Source organism: Marmota monax, unplaced genomic scaffold (genome assembly GCF_021218885.2).
Source record: "Marmota monax isolate L192 unplaced genomic scaffold, Marmota_monax_Labrador192_F-V1.1 WCK01_AAM20220418_F8-fsc00047, whole genome shotgun sequence".
NCBI classification, from domain to species: domain Eukaryota; kingdom Metazoa; phylum Chordata; class Mammalia; order Rodentia; family Sciuridae; genus Marmota; species Marmota monax.
The window spans coordinates 2,116,164-2,136,274 of record NW_026692072.1 but is presented as its reverse complement, the minus strand read 5'-3'; the positions used below and the strand labels follow the sequence as shown (position 1 = coordinate 2,136,274).

The 20,111-nt window shown below is 39.3% G+C and overlaps 1 protein-coding gene across 19 annotated transcripts in view; it reads right to left on the bottom strand.

Moving 5' to 3' along the window:
• The window catches only part of Cd44 (CD44 molecule (Indian blood group)), an 83,421-nt gene that overhangs the window by 12,743 nt on the left and 50,567 nt on the right, over window positions 1–20,111 (bottom strand). The window contains exons 6-15 of one of the 19 annotated variants that reach the window (XM_058583272.1): window positions 19,184–19,309; window positions 17,779–17,904; window positions 15,064–15,177; window positions 14,471–14,587; window positions 12,608–12,736; window positions 11,179–11,310; window positions 8,403–8,504; window positions 6,469–6,558; window positions 5,385–5,588; window positions 2,584–2,637 (exon numbers count right to left, since the gene is read on the bottom strand). In XM_058583272.1, the coding sequence (XP_058439255.1) occupies window positions 2,584–2,637; window positions 5,385–5,588; window positions 6,469–6,558; window positions 8,403–8,504; window positions 11,179–11,310; window positions 12,608–12,736; window positions 14,471–14,587; window positions 15,064–15,177; window positions 17,779–17,904; window positions 19,184–19,309 (1,194 nt within the window). The remainder of the gene's footprint in view (window positions 1–2,583; window positions 2,638–5,384; window positions 5,589–6,468; window positions 6,559–8,402; window positions 8,505–11,178; window positions 11,311–12,607; window positions 12,737–14,470; window positions 14,588–15,063; window positions 15,178–17,778; window positions 17,905–19,183; window positions 19,310–20,111) is intronic. The other 18 variants (XM_046455974.2, XM_046456003.2, XM_046455987.2 and 15 more) reach the window with 18 other exon arrangements.

Genomic DNA, 20,111 nt, shown 5'->3' with positions numbered 1-20,111 from the left:
GCTAAGAGACTTACCTAAATTAAAGCTTCATGAATTTTGTGTTTGTTTTTGCCTTTTGATACTTCCTATACTACCTGAGAGCAAAACTTGAAAATGTCCTACTACAATGAGCTTTTTCCTGTAGCAAATGGGAACCTGCCATAATCTACTGAAGGCCACTGAGGAGAGAAAACTCAGATGTTTAGCCAGTCAGCAGGGACTTAAATTAATAGCTTTTCTTAGAGAGTCAGACTTTGGAATCTGCAGAACAGACCCTGAAATCTTGATTACAATGATTATTTGGGGTAGGAAGACTCCTATTTATATAATTCAATGTTTTTGTTAAAACTCATAATAGAGCAAATTCTTACCAGATGTCTTACTGTTTCAACATACTCCAGCCCATTTTGACAATGGCCTTTTACTCCACAAACCTCTAAAGTATCCAAAGCATTTACCCTAAGTGCCTGCCAGGGTCCTTGGCCATTGGCAGGTCTTCACCTGCACAAGTTGTGGGATAGTGGCCATCTAAGTTGGAGATCTTTGGCCTTGGAAACCACCTAAGGTACAGTCACTCTCTCTGGTCTTTTTTTTTTTTTTTTCCCTGACTCACAGCAGCCTTTGATATTTGAAAGGGAGACCATTAATAGATCATAATCTCTTTATTTTGATTTTCCAAAAAGTGCTCCCAGCAAGGAAAGATCTGGGTGTGTACACAACAACATGAAACCTCCTGTTTGAACAATAGACACCTGCACAGGAGCCAAACAAAGAGACCAGCTCCCGCCCACCAGATTCTCACTTCAAGCAAAAGCTGAAGAGGATGGACAAGAGACAGCAGGCTCCCCTGAGCCAGAGTGTTCCACAAATCCATCTAGGGTAGGACTGGCAGGGAGAGCAAGTTCTGTAAAGAGGGGCACCGGGCACCCTTGTTGGGAGGTGAGACTCAACCTGAGACATGGGCAGAGAGCCTTCATTTGGCTTCAGCTGTGAGAAAGGCAGTGGAGGAGAGAGCTTCTCAAACTTTGACTTCTACACAAACCACCTGGGGGGTGTTAAAATGCAAATGCTAATCCAGTCTGTCTGCGTTGGCCAGAGATTCTGCATTTCTAGCCAGCTCCTCAGTGGTGTCTCTGCTGCGGGTCCAAGGACCACACTTCAGAGTAGCTGGAGTCTTTTGGTTTCAAAGAGCAGGACTTTTAATAATATCTCCCTACTGTTTCCAAAATACTTGCACATTCCTGACACCTTGTGCTCCTCATAAAAACTCTAGGGGGTAACCGAGGCTGGTTGATCTGCTCCGCTCTTTACTAATAAGGATCTGAGGCTGGGAAAGGTCAAGGGCCCTACCCAAGGAACCTTCAACTTCTGTCTTTACTTCAGAAGTATTTCAAATGAGCCCTACATTCCCATGCTCTTCCATAAAGGGTTATTATCAAAGCCATCATGTAACTATCCATTTTCAGATTGGCTTTAAATCTGTAGGCAATCCTTGCCCCAACTTGGGCATGAAGGGGAGGATGATAATTTACATGGATTAACTGGTTTGTGTGAGGTCACCTGGATTTGCAATGCTAAAGGGGAGCCACAGTAGGCAGCAATGGCAGAGCCTCTCGCTAGCCCCAGCATGAGAGATCAGCTGCCTCATGTCAAACTTTTGCTGCCAGAAGTACTGTTTTCAGGGATGAGATCTGAGAGCAAACAGGAATCTATTTAATAATGTGTGCCTGGCAGTAACTATGGTTATAATGGATTGCTTTCTCTATACTGTGCTTATGAGAGGCAATGAATCTCTGGGTTCAACACCTGACTCTGTCACTCAATGGTCATGCCAATTTGGCCAGGTTACTTACTTAACCTTCTTTGAGCCTTAGTTTCCTCATCTGGAACATGGGACTAAAAAATGGTCCTTATGTATGACACAGGGTTTGTAGTCTAATTAAATGAATTAATATTAGATGAACTTTGAATTTGGTGATATTGATAATTATTGCCCTATAGAAATAGAAGAAATAGCAGTCGCATATGGTCTAACCTCTGAAGTGTTTTGAACAACGCTGCTAACACTCAGTAAACTCTTAAATGCTAGCCATCGTATCATGTGACTTTAAATCAATGCCCTGTAACAAATTATCGCAAATTTATTAGTTAGGAAACTGAATCTCCAACCCTTTGTGTATCTTTCTTGGTTAGTGTGTAGAGGAACTGGGATCAGGATATTTCTCTTTCAGACTCACACTCTTAGTCATTCTGGCAGATGGCAAATGTTAACAAGCAGCCCTGCTTGAATTCTCGCTGATCCTTTCAGATGGAAGACTTTCCTCCAGAGCAGTAGTTCTCAAAGTGTGGTCCCTGTCCCAGAAGCATCAGCATTACCAGGGAATTTATTAGAAGTACAAATACTTGGGCTGCACCCCAGACCTACTGAATCAGAAACTTTCAGGGTGGGGCCCCAGCAATGTGACTTCATTCACCCTCCCTTCGATTGTAATGCATGCTAAAAATGTGTGAACAACTTCTCAGGAGACACTGACTCATACTTCATTAGTAATCTTCAGGTTCAACGATTATAACAGTAAATGACTACAGCAGTTTCAAACTCACCAGCCGATCCAGATCCATGTGTGGTATGGGACCTCCCACCTGCGTCTTGGTCTCCTGTCATGGGCAATGATGGAAGGTCAGTATGGTGCACTTGCATTTTCATACAACCCGTCACTGGGTTTAATCTTTTAAAGGTAAGCAAGGAATGATGGGAAGAGACTGGAATGGGTCCATGATATTAATGACTGCTCACTGCTTGGTGCAATGATGAGTGCACTAGAACTTTAATCAGAATTAAGGGAGCTGATGTAGCATAGGTCCTCAAGGATGCCCCTAGGAGATGTGCTTTTGGTAGAAATCCAAGAACTGTGGCAAAGAACTCTCCCACAAAAATATGATGCCCTCACAGGTCTGAGGTTGGGACTGGACATTGTGTATTTTAAATAAAGACAGTAAAAATTGGATTATGAGACTTCTGGTCACTGTGTACTCTGGCTCAGGGCATGGAACACTTAAAGAGATTTATTGAAGGCAGGAAATGAATTAAAATAAAAAAATCTTGTGATGGAATGATTTAAAGATTCAAAAAGAAAAGTCAACCACCTATTTAGGGGAAAGGGGGTAAAAAAAAGTGAAAAAAGAAATTGTGAGATGATAACATGTGAGCAATGTGTATCCAGGTATTAGAATTAGTTCCTAATGAGTTTTCAAAAGTCAAGTCTATATTTTCAATACCAATAGTTGATATAATCCCATCTTCTCAAAAATCCATTACTATGAAGCTTAATCTTAGACCAACTCAAGAATTGCTAAAATCTATATCTACAGGTTGAATCCCGGATTTAGCCTATGAAAATTTCCTGTCTTCTCCACCCCACAACAACACCATATTTCAAAAAAAAAAAAAATACTAATCATACTAGAATCTTGTTTTTAAAAAAATCACGACAATGGTATCATAAAGTGGCTGTAGTCATCCATTGAGAAGGTACCTGGAAAGAAAACAGTAACCTGATCATCTTCATTTCCCTGATGAGGAAAGGTGATCACCCTCATAATTATATTAGATAGATTGCTTTGTTCCTTGGTTGATGGTTAGAATAACAGATGGCAGCACTTGCTGAAATGCCCCATTGTAATCCCCGATACCAAAAGCACCACCAATATCACCAAAACCATCACCAGCACTGTCACCACGGTTCTGAATGTGTTAGTTCCTAGCCATAAACATAGAGACTGAGAAAAATGTATGGGCAGAAATACACTTGGATGAGTGTTTGAATGAAAACCAAGGATGGGAATCAGACTATTCACTAATCATGGTTACCACCTCTTGTACACTCCATAGAAGGGATCAGTAACTGGGAATACAGATTGTATAGAAGGCCTTTTATCACCAAGGTTTTGTAAACCTTATAGGATACTGTAACTATTAAAATTGCTGTTTAAAATTTAAATCCATTAGGTTGCACAACAGGCCTTATTTTGCCAAGAGAAACTAAGCAGTACTTTTTTTTTTTTTTTTGTACTAGGGATTATACTCAGGGGCACTCAACCACTGAGCCACATCCCCAGCCCTATTTTATATTTTATTTAGAGACAGGGTCTCACTGAGTTGCTTAGTGCCTCGCTTTTGCTAAGGCTGACTTTGAATTCATGATCCTCCTGTCTCGGCCTCCAGAGCTGCTGAGATTACAGGGGTGCTCCCAGCTGGCAGTACTTATAACATTCACTTGTCCAGAAGAAATCCAACAATGGTTCTTGGAGTTTTTTAGCAAGGAAGAATAGAACCGTGCTAAATGGAAAAACAAAAAAACAAGAAATGTGAGGGGGATCTGTCCTGCCAGTATTGCTGAAGTCAGTATTTTTTAAACTGTTTTCTTTGAAATCCTGGCGTGGGCAGCCCAAAAGAAAGGCCAAACAAGTGACCTTCTAGAATTTCTTTTCCTACATCAGGCATAGCATCACATAGCCACCTGTTTTATGTATTAGGTTTCATATTTTTTTTCTTCTTTTGGGAGGAAGGGTTGTGGAGGGAGGGTCTCTGTTATAAAAAAAAAAGTATATTTAAATTCACTAATTTTTAATACGTTAATGAGCCATAGGAAGTACTCAAATAGCTGATACTAGGAAGAGGGAATTTGTTTTTAGTTTCCTGGCTAGAGTGAATGTTTTCTAGTTCCCCCTTTTTACTGTGAATTTCTTAATGCACAGTGAGAAACAAACAAAAGAATAATTAGAGAACTGCTTATTTGAGAAGAAAAGTCTCATTCCAAGTGCATATCAAACTTAATTGAATAAGTCATTTCTTTGCCATTACAATAAAAGAAGTGGTTTCTATTCATTAATAGTAGATTGGATCATAAAGCTTTTAGTGCGTCATAACTAGAAGAGATTAGCCACCAGCCCATCACCAAAGGTAAAATTGATCAATCCATCACCAATAAAAGATAATAGAGGAAATTACTCACACGTTTGGGTAAACTATACCAAATAGGCAGCATATATTAGTTGAATCAAATGAAATTGCCAATATTCAATTATTTCCACAAAACCATTAATTTCATATGGTTCAACTTGATAGATCACCAGATGAGGGAGAAGACAAAGAAAGAAATCTCACCATAACAACCAAGTCACACACACACACACACACACAAATAGAAAGTGCACTGGTAAATGGAAGCATTATTTTTATCCTAAATAAACCTGAGTTTACTGACAGTAGAGTTGATGTCCAGGATGAAAGTCACAAAGTTGCCTAATCACAGCGTACGTAGAAAATAGCCCTTTAATAGGAAAAAAGTGCATGTGGTTTCTCTCTGTAAAGAAAGCAACCAGATAACAAGTGGCCAAATTACCTGGTAAAGAGCCATCAACATTAGAGGTGAAATCTCCAACAGGAACTTCAGTAACTCCAAAGACCCCAGGCTGAGCAGGGGTCACTGGGATGAGGGTCCTGTTTTCCCTTGTGTCTGGGTAGTGGGAGGTTTTACCTTCCAATGAGGTAGTGGAGTCTTCAGGAGGATTTCCACCTCTTCTTCCACCTCTGCCATCATTCCTATCTGTGTGGAGGTGGAATCAATGAAAATCCCACATGTGTAAGATCACTACCCTCCACGTGCTTCTTTTCAGAGCATTCGATTGCTACAAAAGCCTTCCTCTTGTTATCCAAGAACAAAAGCAAAAGACAGGGAAGTTGGTCACACTATTGAACAAAACTGATATTTTTCAATAGATGCCACTTGGACGGCACTCAACAGAAGTGATTGTAATACCCAGAAGAAGCATTTGTTGAAACATCTGCCTGAGCTGTTAAGGTAAGGCTTAGGCCGAGACAGCTGTGGCCTTGAAGTCAGCTTAGATACGAGACAATTTTGCGCTCTTTCTCAGCGGAATCCACCTTCAAAGATCTAGAAGGAACACCGCATTGAAAAGCAAAGAGTGAAAGATAAAATTATGCTGCCTGCAAGTGAAATAGAAAACGCAAGTTTTCAAAGACCTAAGGCTACTAACTTAACTCTTCCTTCCTTTTCCAGGAGGGCACTGCTTCTTGGTCACCAGCACCACAGAGTTGCGTTCCAGAGGTCAAATGGCAAAATAACGTTGTTAATGTAAAGAATGTAAAGTGATAGAATCAGACTTTTACAGCAATCGCAAATAGTAAGGAAGCAATACATTGTTTTTAAACTAAGTCACCAACTCTAGAGCTTGAGAAGTATAGCCTTAGAGATTAAGCAACACAGTTCACATTTAATGTACAATGGCTTCTAAGAGGTCTACAGAGCAGAAAATGCAGAGACCACCACCAGATGCACCTTTGGATCAAAAGAAGCAGTGTAGCAACAGCCAGCTAAGGTCCCTCCACCAAAGACATGGAAAAAGCACCCTTAAAATAGTGGTGTTTATCAACAGCTGAAGCCAACTGAGCTTTATTATCCTTACTGCTAGATGTGATAGTAGAAATGGTTGTTTGCTCTTTATCTTCTTCCAGTTCTCCATGTGACGTAGAGAAGCTCTGGGAATGACTGTGCTCTGTTTCAATGAGGGATGAAGCCAGTGTTATTTTGAACCATAATACAAGTCCTCTGAGATCTGCTAACAGGAAGGATCTACGGACAGGTGCATGGGGAGAACGAGATGTGCCACACCACAGGGAGAAGTATGCAGAAGAATTCCATTTTGTCTCTACCTTCTTCCCCTTTGTCTCTGGGTATAACCCATCAAGGTCAAGTGCCAAGGTGAAGCCTGAACCAGAACTCCCCACCCACCATGGATCAGCCCAGTTCCCACTATAGCACGGCACCCAGACCCTCAAGAAAACCAGAGAACATGGAGACATGGAAAAGGAATATTTAAATTTTAGTGTTCCTATCAGTAGACAAAAGCAGCTAATTGCGGGTCAACAAACATGACTGTAGGAAAAAAATAACACTATGTAGGATACCTGTAACCACAGAAGAGAAAAGATCCCATTTAGGATGACCTGCTTGAGTAACTCAAATCAAATTTATACAAGGAAATACATAACTCCCTTCTAAAAACCATTAAGTGAAAGATACCATTTCATTCTATTATTGGTTTTTTGATCTCGTCTGTGGACAGGGATTCTCATCACTGCACCAAGGAAATGGTTCCCTGGGCAAACACAGGACCCTCAGTGTTCTGAGGTTGAACCGTTGCCCATAACTGAAATCACTTTGAGTGTTTTGAATTCATTTCATTTGCATTCTTCTAGGAAAGGTACTGACCTTTGAGTTGCAGGTGCAAGCACTCCATAAAACACACCCATCAGCCATGACCACCGCCAAATAAACATTACCAAGAGACAGACATCCACCAAATCCCAAACCCAACATCAGAACAAAAGCCAGAAGAAACATAAAATGGAAATACAAGCTCTTCATTGGCAGAAGCCAGTTCATAGGCTTATTTACCAGCTCCTTTGATGCTTCACACTGTGCTATTTATATGGCCGACAATCAACACATGCTTGCTGATCTTTTGCTGGGCCTCAAGGGCTCATATAAAAGACTCTCCCCATTATGAGTAGCAAGCAGTAAAATGAGACCCTCTCAATTCTGGATTTCCTTCATATTCTGCCAAGAAATTATGAATGACTTCAGCCTGATCTCTAGGATCTGCCTGTACATATGGTGAAGAATAAGGCTACTTGAAGTTTAATGCTGCTTCCTACTGAATGCTTAGTGATTAAAAAAAAAGGGGGGGCATTGGCAAATGTTCCTTTCTTTTGTCCAGGTCCTCGGGGACCCTGCCACCTTTGTCAATTGTCCACAATGTGCCTTGCCCCTCCTCTGTGGGTGAAAGTGATTTCCCTCCTCTGACAATCTGGCTCCCAAAAATGTCTTTTCACAACCATGAAAGCAATCTGTCTGCCTCTACTGAAGCAAGGCTGGGAGTCCAAGGAGGTGGTCAGTTAAAACAAAGAGAAACCTCTGTCCTCTCTGAGGTCTTGGGTGTCCCTGATATGAGTACCTAGAATGCATTTGGACACCCATTTTTATCTTCTTCCTTCCTTCCTCATCATTCCTTTCTCCTTTGTTTTTTCTTCCTCCCTTTCTCTCCTTCCTTCTTATTTTCCCTCTTTCTTCCTCTTTTCCTTCCTTCCTTTATTTTTCCCCCCTTCAGAAAGTCATTGAATCTGGAAGGCACCAAAAATAAAGGTAACGTCAGGTTTCAACGACCCACAAGAAATATAGACAACGAAGACAGCGTAACACCCTGGGCTGAGCAGAGCCACGTAGCAAAAAAAAAAAAATGCACGATTCCACCACCAAACATGGCATCTTGACCAACATGGGAAAGAGCCGAAGCAGGAAGAGAGGTCAACAAACAAGGCTGAGTGTCATCATCCTTACGAGTTGTCACTGAAATAGGTCCTGTCCCGTTGACGTCTTCCACCGAATCTGTGTTTGGATCGACAGGAGGCTGAAGCGTTGTACTATGACTGGAGTCCACATCTGAAGGAATTAAATCAGTGTTATTGCTTTATTTCCTAAACCACCGCCTAAGGGTCATTTATGTTCTGTAGCCAAGTTCGTTTTATATTTGAAACCGGTCAGAGGAAAGAAAGCACGTAACTGATTTCAGAGCTCCAGAGTGGGGATAATTGTTGTTTCTCAGAATGTCACAAGAAGTAACCAGCTTTCACTGGAGGGCGGAGTGGTCTCAAAATCATGATTTTGGTTTGTTTTTGCTGAGTCTAGAAAGATGCTACATGAGCACAGGATGGGACTCCCGAGCCTTGCAGAGGCAGAAACATAACCCATGTTAGTCCCATTCTGTGCCCATGGCCTTTCTTAGACATGCAGAATCACCTCCCACCTAGTAGGCAAAATAACTCTTTAACACCCTTCTTCCCTCATTGAGTCCTTTTTTGTTTCACAAAGTGATCATGTAAATAAAACTGAAAAAAAAAAATCATTACACAATACTACCTAGGCAGAGGCCACAGGAAGTAGCAGGGACAAGAAACAAGAAGCAGTGGATGTCACTGAGTCCCTCCCCAAGAAGCACAAATACGAGGCATCTTTGAAGTTTACTCTCTATAGTGATGAGTGGTGCAGAAACTTAGCACTAAAGTGTTTGAGATCCTATTTTTAATAGTTATCACAGGTCTATTCTGCTGAAAAAACAAATCCTGAGTGAAACAGAGGCCGAAGGTTGAGTCAATCCACCCACACTATTGCCTCTGGGGAAATGTAATCAGTTCCAAATGTCTCCAGAGGAAAGTGCTGAAATACTGGGCTCCCGCATCTGCACGGAAGTCTTCACAATCTAAAAGAAAAGATCATCAAGATCTTTGTAGGATAGAAATGTATGGCCGACTCTACTATCTCAGATTTCAAAGAAGAGGAAAGGCCAACTAACTCAAATTAAAATTCCTAGTAGATATTCTTGTTCATTTTCCTTTTTATTCATAGACTCCTTCAAGAGGTAGTATGCTCCTCTTCAGTTGAAGCCAAGTGCATTGTCCTTACATGCTCACCATGTAATGGGATCCATTTCTCTGCCTCAGTTTGAAGACCCTTTAGTTTGATTCTGAGGATCTTTTACTGCCTTTCTTTTCTACTGGATGTCATCAGAGCCCCCAGGAGCCATGTTGCACTAAAATGTGTGCAGAGGCTGCATGAGGCACTACAGGAACTCAACGCAATGGCCCCAACCTAGCCATTCAACTCTTCTTCCCTATGACAAGGGGCCCACCAGTCTGACATAGTTATTTCTTGGCTTTTCTTCTTTTGTGGCCTTCCTTATGTGAATCTCCTTTTGTTAAAAAGAAAATCTTTTACTTCCTTTCTCTAAATACCCAAGTTTTTTTTTTTTCCATTTTCCCCAAAACAGATCCAATCCATCTTCCTCTAATGCTCTCTGGAGTGTGTGGGATGCTCTGAATTTATTGAGCAATTACTGTTGGCAATAGTGACTTCACATCTCTTTCTGCTTCACATTGTTAGGTCTATTTTGATGCTAAATGCTTTCTTTTGCCAGCTAAAGAGCATGGGCTATGGATTATTCAACTTATTTACTACTGATAAAAGAGGAGCACTACATACTATCAATTCTTGAAGTTTCTCCCAAGCAAACTGTCACTTGTTATGATGAAGAAAAATTCCTTTTAAGCATACAAGTTGATAGGATCAATTCGCAATATTCTAATCTTGCAGAATGATAACTACTATCTTTTTCTCTCTCTTTTTGAATTGCTCATAGGTAAATAAGAAAGAAGGGTATTTAAGAAGTCAGGAATTCCATCTCATTTAAAAGTTGTTCACCCATTAAATTCATGAACATTCACTGAAAGCCAAGAAGAGTCTAAATTCCAAATCACTAAATACCATATTATCTCTAAATGTGACAAGAATAATCAAGTTTTCTGAGCCTTTTAGTTACTTTTTTGGTATAACTGCTCATCAACTCTTTAACCTCTCTGATTTTTCTGCCAAAGACAAGTTATTTCTTAGATTGCAATGGAAATAGTCACTGACTCCATAACCTTGTTCTTTTGAAAACCTTGGGTTAGAAGTAAATGGAAGAGGGCTGGGATTGTGGCTCAGCGGTAGAGCGCTGCCTAGGACGTGCGGGGCCCTGGGTTTGATCCTCAGCACCACTATTTAAAATAAATAAATAAATAAAAGTATTGTATCCAACTACAACTAAAACTTAAAAAAAAAAAAGTAAATGGAAGAGCAATCTTGGGACTAACCCCTCCACATGAGAAAAGACTTCCACTTTCACAATATATAAATAATAATCCTTTAATGCTCTTGCAAAATTATTTATTCTAATATCAGGACTTCATATTTGGATGAATGTGTCTATTTCTCCTACCAAGAAAACTGAGTTCTGAAGAAATTCCAAGTTCCCAGGGAAAGTAGATTGGCCTAAAACCCAGGACATATTGCTAAGAGAAATAACTGCAAGATTTTAAAAACATAATATATTCATTAATGATGGTGGAATGTGACGATCATTATTATCCAAAGTACAGGTTTGAAGACACGAATTGGTGTGAATATACTATGTATACAACCAGAGATATGAAAAATTGTGCTCTAAATGTGTAATAAGAATTGTAATGCATTCTGCTGTTACATATATATATATATAAAATTCAAATGTTCAGACTATTACCCATGGTTCTTTCTGTCTGATGACCTCGTCCCATTGGATGTGAGATTGGGTCAAAGTGATCAGTCCAGAAATCGTCCTCTTGACTCTGTGTTGTCATTCTTTGATCTGGATGGCCGTCGTGGGCTGAAGCTTCTATGACCATGCAGTTCAAGCAATTGTCAAAATGTTAATTGAAATTTGTCCAGGGGCACACTGATATTTTTCAAAAGATTCTCTAGACCAAACATTACAACTCTCTTTCTAGTACACAGGGCAAAGAGATTTCATGTACAGAATGTTTTAGCAGGTTTGGGTTCATTCATGCTCATTTTCTTGGCAACTGGCATGTGAACTAGAGGACACAAGGCAGTAACGATTTCTGCAGTGGATGCAGAATGAGTTATAGGCATCAAGGGAAGATGAAGAAACAGCTCTTGATCCGTGCCGTGTCAATCCCCTTAAGGGGAAAGTACAAGCACCCAAGTGCATGATGTCATGCAGAGAACACCACATTCCAGTGAAATACACAAAAGATTGTTAGTGATCTAGAGAAGGAATCAGATAGATAACAGATTTAAAAAAGCTCACAACAGTATCTCCCCAGCAACAACCATAACCACATAGCCAGTCACTGAATCCCTTGCTCTACTAGGAATTCATTCAAAAGTTGCCATGCACTGGAAAGATATTCTGCATTATATTCTATATTGCAAATGGAAACATGGGGCTATTTTTCACTGATAGCAATAAGAATGTGAAATTCACATTCTTTACAAAGCAGGGTGTATTTCAATACTTCAGTCACACAGACCAAAGAGTCATGCACAAGAGCTTGCAGAACTAAGTGATCTGGAATCACTTAGAACTATATGACTTGAGTCCAATTTCTACAGTCCCACGATTCAAGAATAGAGGAGGTGACTTGGTTATAAATATGAGGAAAACAATTGTACACTCAAGGAGAAATCACCAAACAGATATGCACAAAAGCCCAAATGATGTCAGCTAGGTGTCATTTTTCTCATAATATCGGGTTCTGCTTCTTTCTACTCTAGGGTTCTAACAACATTCTTTCTCAGAAGCCTAGTATTTCGCACGACCATATTATAAAGATGGGCCCACATTAGAGAGTAGATTTCTTTACAAAAGGAAGCATTTTATAAGCTTGGTGTCTCTGTTATAATCTTACTAGGGGATGCCCAAAGCTAGATCTGAAAGTGACATTCTCGAGGACATATTCCCTGTGTTTGCTTTGTGTGCGTGTAGCTATTCTGTTCAGGTGATTTTTAGGAGCCTTTAATGGTTTGCCTCTGTGTTCACCACAACATGACTTTTTCAGAAACCTAACAGGACCTTTCCTTCATTATTCTTGTGTCCGGTGTCCTCAGTGCTCAGTATTTAACTCAAAAGGAAGTTCCCACTCAAGTTTGCTTATTAAACCATCCATTACCAGTTGTCCCTGCTGTTGAATGAGATTCTTCTCTTGGTGTTTGGTGATATCCCCCATGCCATCCATTCCCAAACCACTGTTCTCTCTGCGTGGCTGTTTCTTCTGTTGTACTACTAGAAGTTTCCCAGGCTGTGAGAAGAATGTCAATTGTGAGCCGTTGTGGTCCCATTTCCTCATCAATAGCTCCTATACTTTAAGGGCACAGACTCATGAGGAGAGACAGTAGAAAAGGAAGACAACGAGGAGATACACCACTAATATTCAGAAAGGAACATTAGAAATGAAATGGCCCCATCCTTTAATTCTTCAGCTGAGAAAACTAGGATCCAAAGAAATTTTAATTGGTTCAAAATCATGTGGCTGGATTGGTGCAAAGTTAAGGCCAGGCCCTAGCCTGTGAGTTTCCAGGACTATTCTTATCTTACTGTGGTGGGTGACCTCACATATCCTGTCTAAGAGAACTGTTCAAAGAATAAACTCTTTGCTGACTTTGGAGAAAGAGTATAACAACTTATGAGTATAGTCCGACAACTCACATGAGTCACGTTCCCTATAGCACACTCAACAAAAATGTACCAGCAATGGCTTTACCCATCGTGAAAGCTGTTACAATGTCTAGGGCGTTACAACACTGACCTATAACCCTATGGCAATGTCCCCAAACCCTATGGCAATGTCCCCAAACCACTACCTTCTGACATTAGGCTCATTAATCCAGGTCTCTTAGGACGTGTTCTGCTTCAGTAAAAAATGTTTAGAATAACTTCTAAGATACACTATTAGAGCACAAAGGGGACTATAGACTTCCTCTCTCTTCCTTTTCCTATTAGAACTCTTCTTTGTTAACCCAGCTCACAACCATTATGTATATATCAAATATATTAGGCTGAGAAATCACATGTGAGCCTGTTGGACATGTTCAGTACAATGTGCAGGACTTATTGAACTGTGTCCTAAATTTTTCTTTGGTTGTCTGGGATCCCTCAGCTGAGTGATTCCCAAAAGCTCCTTTAGCCTCTAAGTCACTGTTTAGTACATGTCCCCTACAGGGGTATTCAAGGTTGTGAGAGTGGTAGTTGAACCACAGTTTCAAAAATGCTACAAACTGTTATCTATAAAAAAAAAAAAGGCTTACTTTATTCCAAATAAGGTAGGCATCTCTCAGAGTTACAAATCTGAAAGAAGAGAACATACTTTTTAACTTTTTCTCTTTTTGTTTTCATCCTATTTTGATAGTCAAGCGGTGAGACTGGAGATTCTTTTAGAAAACCTGAGGTGTTTGTGCATAAAGAGAAATGACAGTGAGAGTATCAAAGCATCCCTCAAGTTCCCCTGGGTTTGGAAACAGAAAAAGAGCAGTTGTAGAATTCAAATGCAGACCATGTATATTACTGACTTTTCCCCAAGAGTTCAAGGGATGCCATTTTGTGGAAGGAAGAGAACATGAAACAGAAAGTGGGTTTATCACACATCCTCACAGAGAAGAAGTATTCCAAAGATCCTTCTGTTTGTCAAATTTTCCTTCCAGATCCTCCACTAAGCACTCAAAGAACGCACTCTTCACCATAAATTTCCATAAACACACACAAATCACCCACATGGGACCTCTGGGAATTTTTAACACAAAATTCTATCTCAGATATAGAATTTATCTCAGATAAACATTTTGGCCTTTCATGCAACCTGACAAGTTTTCTTCCAGTTTCTAAAAATTGTGTGTATATTTGGCCCCTTTTCATCCTCTGCAGAGATAATGACTGTTCAGAGACACAGAGTATGGCCAATGTCTAAAAAATGTCTTCCCTAGCCCCCGGAATGTCTTTATTAACTCCCATAACCAGAGCTGCCAACCGCCATCCTTACTTGTGCTTGTTGAATGTGGGGCCTCCTCTTCATCCTGATGCTCATGGTGAGTGAGAGGAGGCTGTGGTTCCTGGGTCCGGTTTTCTCCATGAGCATTGGAGCCATTTTTGTCTACATCTGTTATGGTGAGGTTATACATGCTGTGATTTTTTTTTTATCAATCAACTTTTATTGGTTTTCTTCTTCCATTTATGTACATGCTATCTAAAGGTGTTATATCTGAACACTACTTCTGAGCATCCACTCTCATAAATTTGAATGATTTCACTAATTTGTCCCAAGAAAAAAAAATGAATGGGCGTGAAATTTCTTCACGATTACTTGGTATTCCACCATAAACACCTTGTCAGAGATGGTGCCATAAACCATTCAAAGGTATTCATTTTATAATAAGGCCACAAAAAATACCTTGTGCCCAGATGGTATGACTGATATCTGACTCCTAAATGGAATTGAGCATCTTTATGAAAGTTCACTGAGAATTTGTGATGCGACATTAACTAAATTTTCCACTGTGTCCTAAGGGTTGACAATTGCAGCATCATAGACTTTGAAGGAAAAATATCTTTCGTTAATTACATATAACCCATTACCAGTTATTCTTGTGGTTGTCTCAAGTGGTGCTTCTGGATTTGAATGGCTTGGCCTCCATTGGTTCCAGTCCTGGTTCTGTTCTGTGTGGTCAGAAACCCGTGGAGTGGTTGAAACTGTGATAACGATGATTGAAGCAATTAGGAAAATGTTATTTCTTGAGCCTTCACAAATTGTACTGCACATTTACTCCTTCTGTAGTCTATACAATGAGTCATCTATACCAGGTTGTATAGATGGTTGCATGGAAACGGAGAGAAAGTGGAGAGAGAGCCTTCAGCTTGATCCACCATATTGTGAAGCATCTCAATGTCCTTTGCATTCTGTCATAGAATACGTTGGGGTTCAGAACATGAGATCTTCTTGGAGAAAGCAGCCAAAGAAACTGTGGTAGCAGAAAGAACAGCTTTGAATACACCAGCCCTCCACCGAGGATCACCAGAGATGACAGAGCTTTGCCCATCCATGCAGATTTGTAGGTGGCCCTCTGCACTTGAAAGGCCAAAGAATTGGTATCGCTGGCATGTTTGCTACCTCAGACGGAAGAGGCAGGTGATTGAAAATTATACCACAATGATCACTATTTTGTTAGTAATTTTTCTGGAGAAACAAATACCCTGAGCAGCCAGAGCTTTCCTGTAGATGGTTCTGAGAAAGAACATCTACCTAAAATAGCAATATGGTTTAGCTACATAACTCTGAATGTTTCTCAGACACCCACGGTAATTCTCATCAAATACAAACTATATAATGAGCAAGCCATTCATAGCCAATGAAAGAAAAACAAGATGCATTACAGTCAATAGAAAAAGTCCAGAAGTAACCCATCACCATCAGAAAAGTGCATTGAAAAAAAAAAAGAGGTATATATCCATATAACAGTTCCCTGATATTGTCATAAAAAATATTAGCATAAACATCTAACAGAAGGATCATGACAAAATTAGAATGTCTTTTTATGAAAAGGCTATTTGCAAATCCATCTTCTTTCAAAGCTTATTTTGATACCCAAATAACACAAAACTATTTCACAAGTTAAGAAAATAATGTCTAGAATTATGAAACACATTCTCAATAGGCATGAAAAATGGTAGTTATCCCTCCCCTCCAAAAGGAAAAGGGTATCCTGTTGAATCACAGGCATAGACACTCAGCAAAAAAGTGAATGGAAATTGAAAAATATGCTATAGAGATGAAGAAATAGTGAAGGAAGTTTTCTCCTGCAGTCTGATCATACAGTTTATTTGCAGGTTGATCTTTTGGGGTCACCATCCAAGGGATTTTGGTTTCTCAAGTATCAAAACCATATTTTTTACAGATGGACCTACCCAAGACTGGGCCACATCCTGAACCCAGGAGACAGTGTACTCATAAAGCTCCAGTGATTTTGGTTATTTGATTTTCTTTCTGAAGGTATTAAAAAGAGCATAGAGGGGCTGGGGTTGTAGCTCAGTGGTAGAGCGCTTGCTTAGCATGTGTGAGGCCCTGGGTTCCATCCTCAGTACCACATAAAGATAAATAAATTAAATAAAGGTATTGTATCCATCTACAACTACAAAAAAACATTTTTAAAAAATTAAAAAAGAAAGAGTATTAAAATTAAAAAAGACTAAGCTCTGCAGAGATATCCAGTCTAAGGAATATATATTTTAAAGTTATAAAATAAAGAATGGAGTTCATTTGTTGTATGGCTGCCATATGCTCAGATGCTTTCAAAATCTGGGCTATTCTTTTAGATCCCCTCCTCCCTGGGTGCTATTCATTTGGGGATGAAACTCTGAAGTTTCAACAGGACAGACAGAAATTCAGTGACCTGGGAGAGCTCATGTAACACCCCAAGAGCCTTATCTCTAAGGAAAAGCAAAGCTGTGATGGAGTTACTTTCAAGATTCTCATTCTGTCCAGCAAAACCATAGGTCATCACAGGTTCATGTGAGAAACTCAGTCATCTGGCAGAATATTTGACCAAACTTGGTATATTTTAATTTTTAAAGAATATTCTTTTCAACTCAATTTTCATGTCTTAGTTCTCAAAAAGTTTTATAATGGTCACAAATTTGTATACTATTAAGCAGTTTCACTATTTGCTTTTAATAACTAGCACTGCCTTGTTTAAGTGAGCTAATATTCACCCTTCTTTTCAATGTCTTTTAATTCCATGTTTGTTAAAATTCTAGGTTTGTTCCTTTGACTTCAACCAGGTTTTGATTAAGACAACTCTTGAGTTCTCACTCCCCTGTTTTAAGCCTTTCTAGGCCCTTCTAAAAGCCTTCAATTCAGGGTCATTGGCAATTTTGAATTAATACTCTCTTAACCACTCTTCAAAAGCAAGGGCTTTTTTCATCCACATATTCCCAGCACCCAGCAGAGTAGGTACACAATGAGCATTTGTTGTGATGTTTTCACATGTCATTCTCTGACAAACCTCGATAACTCAAAGAGAATCTATAGTAGCCAATCTCACCGATAAACAAAATAGGAAGAACCTAAGGCATTTGGTTCACTTCTCCAAATATATTTAGGTTGTCATTAAAAAAAAAAAAAGAAATTGTATCTTATTTCTTCCTCCACAATCATATGAGGATATAACTAAGGGATCATCATAAGTCCACCCATTTTTCACATTGACTGTTTTCCAAGAGAAATACTGTCAGGTGTCACTTAGGTTAATTAGTAAAACTTGCATAACTGGTTCTACTGGAATTGATCATTCTTACTGGTGCTGGAGACAAAGTCTTCATCATCATCAATGCCTGATCCAGAAAAACTGACGTGTTTGTCTCTTTCATCTTCGTTCTCTTCATTTGGCTCCCAGCCTGTTGAAATGGCATTTGGATCCGTACCTGTTATGGTGACTTGCATTAGTGGTGGAGCTGGATGCCAAGTAACCCATTCGACAGAGGAAGAAAGTCAGGTACAGCAGGTGGAATGGATTTCCCAAGATTTCAAGAGGAAAGGGAGAGGGTTCTTGCGGACTTGCATCTGAATCTAATCTATAGATCTCAAAACAATTGCTATGATCTTTACAACAGAACCTTCACTTTAAGAAAGAATAAATATGGACACCGCTCCACCAAAGAAGTAAAAACAGAACACAGCAAACTAAAAGCAATGAAAAGATAGTCAAAAACTCCCCTGTGCTTTCAGATGCAGTTCTTAATAACTCATTATTCACATTCTTTAAAAGTTTGAGTTCCAAGAAAAGGGTGGAAAGGTTTCACATATGCCTATTTGCTTTACCAAGACACCTTCAGGAAAACTTTGAAATCATGTCAATCATTTCTAAAAGGTTACAGTGGCATTCATAATTTTCTAATTTATTTTTTTTAAATCTTTAGCATCAGATTATGTATCTCTCTAAATTCAAATGGAAGTAATGCTGTAATTCCCAACAGTACTTTGGCAGACAGAGAGGGGGGGAAAAAAAAGTCAATTAACAGAGAAATAATGTCTGGCATTTTATTAGTCAACCAGAAGAGACGATGAAAGTGGACTCCAGTCTAAATTCTTAGAACTTTTCCTTCTTTTCTTTTGGAATCAATCATAGAAAAGGAGATGGAAACTTTCAGCTTCTCAGTGGTTACTGCAAAAGACCTCTTTTTTTTTTTTTTTTTTTTTTTTTTTTTACTAAAAAGAGGTTTTCTGTATTCTGAATGAGGCTCAGGCTGTCTTATGAAATGACCATTTGCTTTGCATACCATTAGTGTCCATCCCAATAACGCAATTGAAGGAGGTTTTCTATATTTTCCTATCTCAGCTAGGTTATTTCATTTTCTCATAAAAAAAAGTTACAAGCTTTTATGACTTCAATAATTTTGGAGTAGGCATAAGCATTCTTTCAAAGTTATAATTTTGTTCTATCCTCAAGACAACCTGCCCCTGTTCATAGCTCCTCTACTATCCTCCTCCTAGGAGTTAGAAATCCCACAGAGAAGAAAGAAGAAAACTGCATATTAGTTCCATGTAATCAAAGATACCGATCTCAGAACTCATAGTCCTTCCAAAATCATCACAAATATTTGTGTGAACAGAATGGACTTTAGACTTGAACATTATCCCATATGGCAATGAAAATCATTAAAGATGGTCAAGAAAATATATAAGATAACCATAACTTATTACCAGACATTGTTGTTGAAAGAAGATGATTCCTGGACTCTGATGGTTGAAACAACCATGAAAGCCAGTCCTGGGCCTCTTGCTTCTTGGTTGCTGTTTCAGGAGCCGTAGCACTAGTGCTCATCAAAGCTGTGGTAACCATGACCGAACGGATTGTTGAAAAGTGAATTGTGAGTTCCTAAGAAATAGCATTGTGTATGCTTTCACTAATTTTTTTCCCTACTCAAGAGAATGAATCATCTATACTCAATAGATGGAAAGGTGGAAAGAAAGGGAAAAGGCCAAGAAGTTCCATTTCTTTCAGAGGTCTAGACTAGAATTCATAGAATGTCAGAGATGGAAGGACCTTGAATATTATCTGGCTCAAGCTCTTCATCTTAAAGATGAAAAAATAAAAGTGCTGGAAAAATTTGCTGACTTGTGTGAAGTCAGAAAGCTAATTAGCAACAGAGACACCTCAGAGCATGAGAGCTCTGAATTCTAAAAGTTTACAATGTGAAATGGGGAGGGAAATTTTGTCTCCTCTGCCATGATGCCGAACAAGGACCAGTGGTAAATATTTCAGGGAGATGGGTGTTCTTCCAACACCCATGCTACAGCTTCCTTTAGATTTAATGGAATAATATGAACTATCCAACAATGAACTTCTTTAAGAGGAGCTTTGTTCCCCATGATAAGGAAGATCACTTGGCAGGAAAGTTGTGTAAGTAATTAAATGATTAGAAATGCTGATTGAACCAGACTATTTAAGCTCCTCTCCAAATCTGAGCGTTTATGATTCTACACCCCAGGTCTTTAGAGTCCTAGCCCCTTAATCTTCCATACACTCTATCTTGGCTAACTAATATCATTCTCCAAGAATTTAGGGTATGATATTTCTGCCAGATATAATCCCAGGAATCCAAAACACAGGAAAAGAGAACATGTAAAG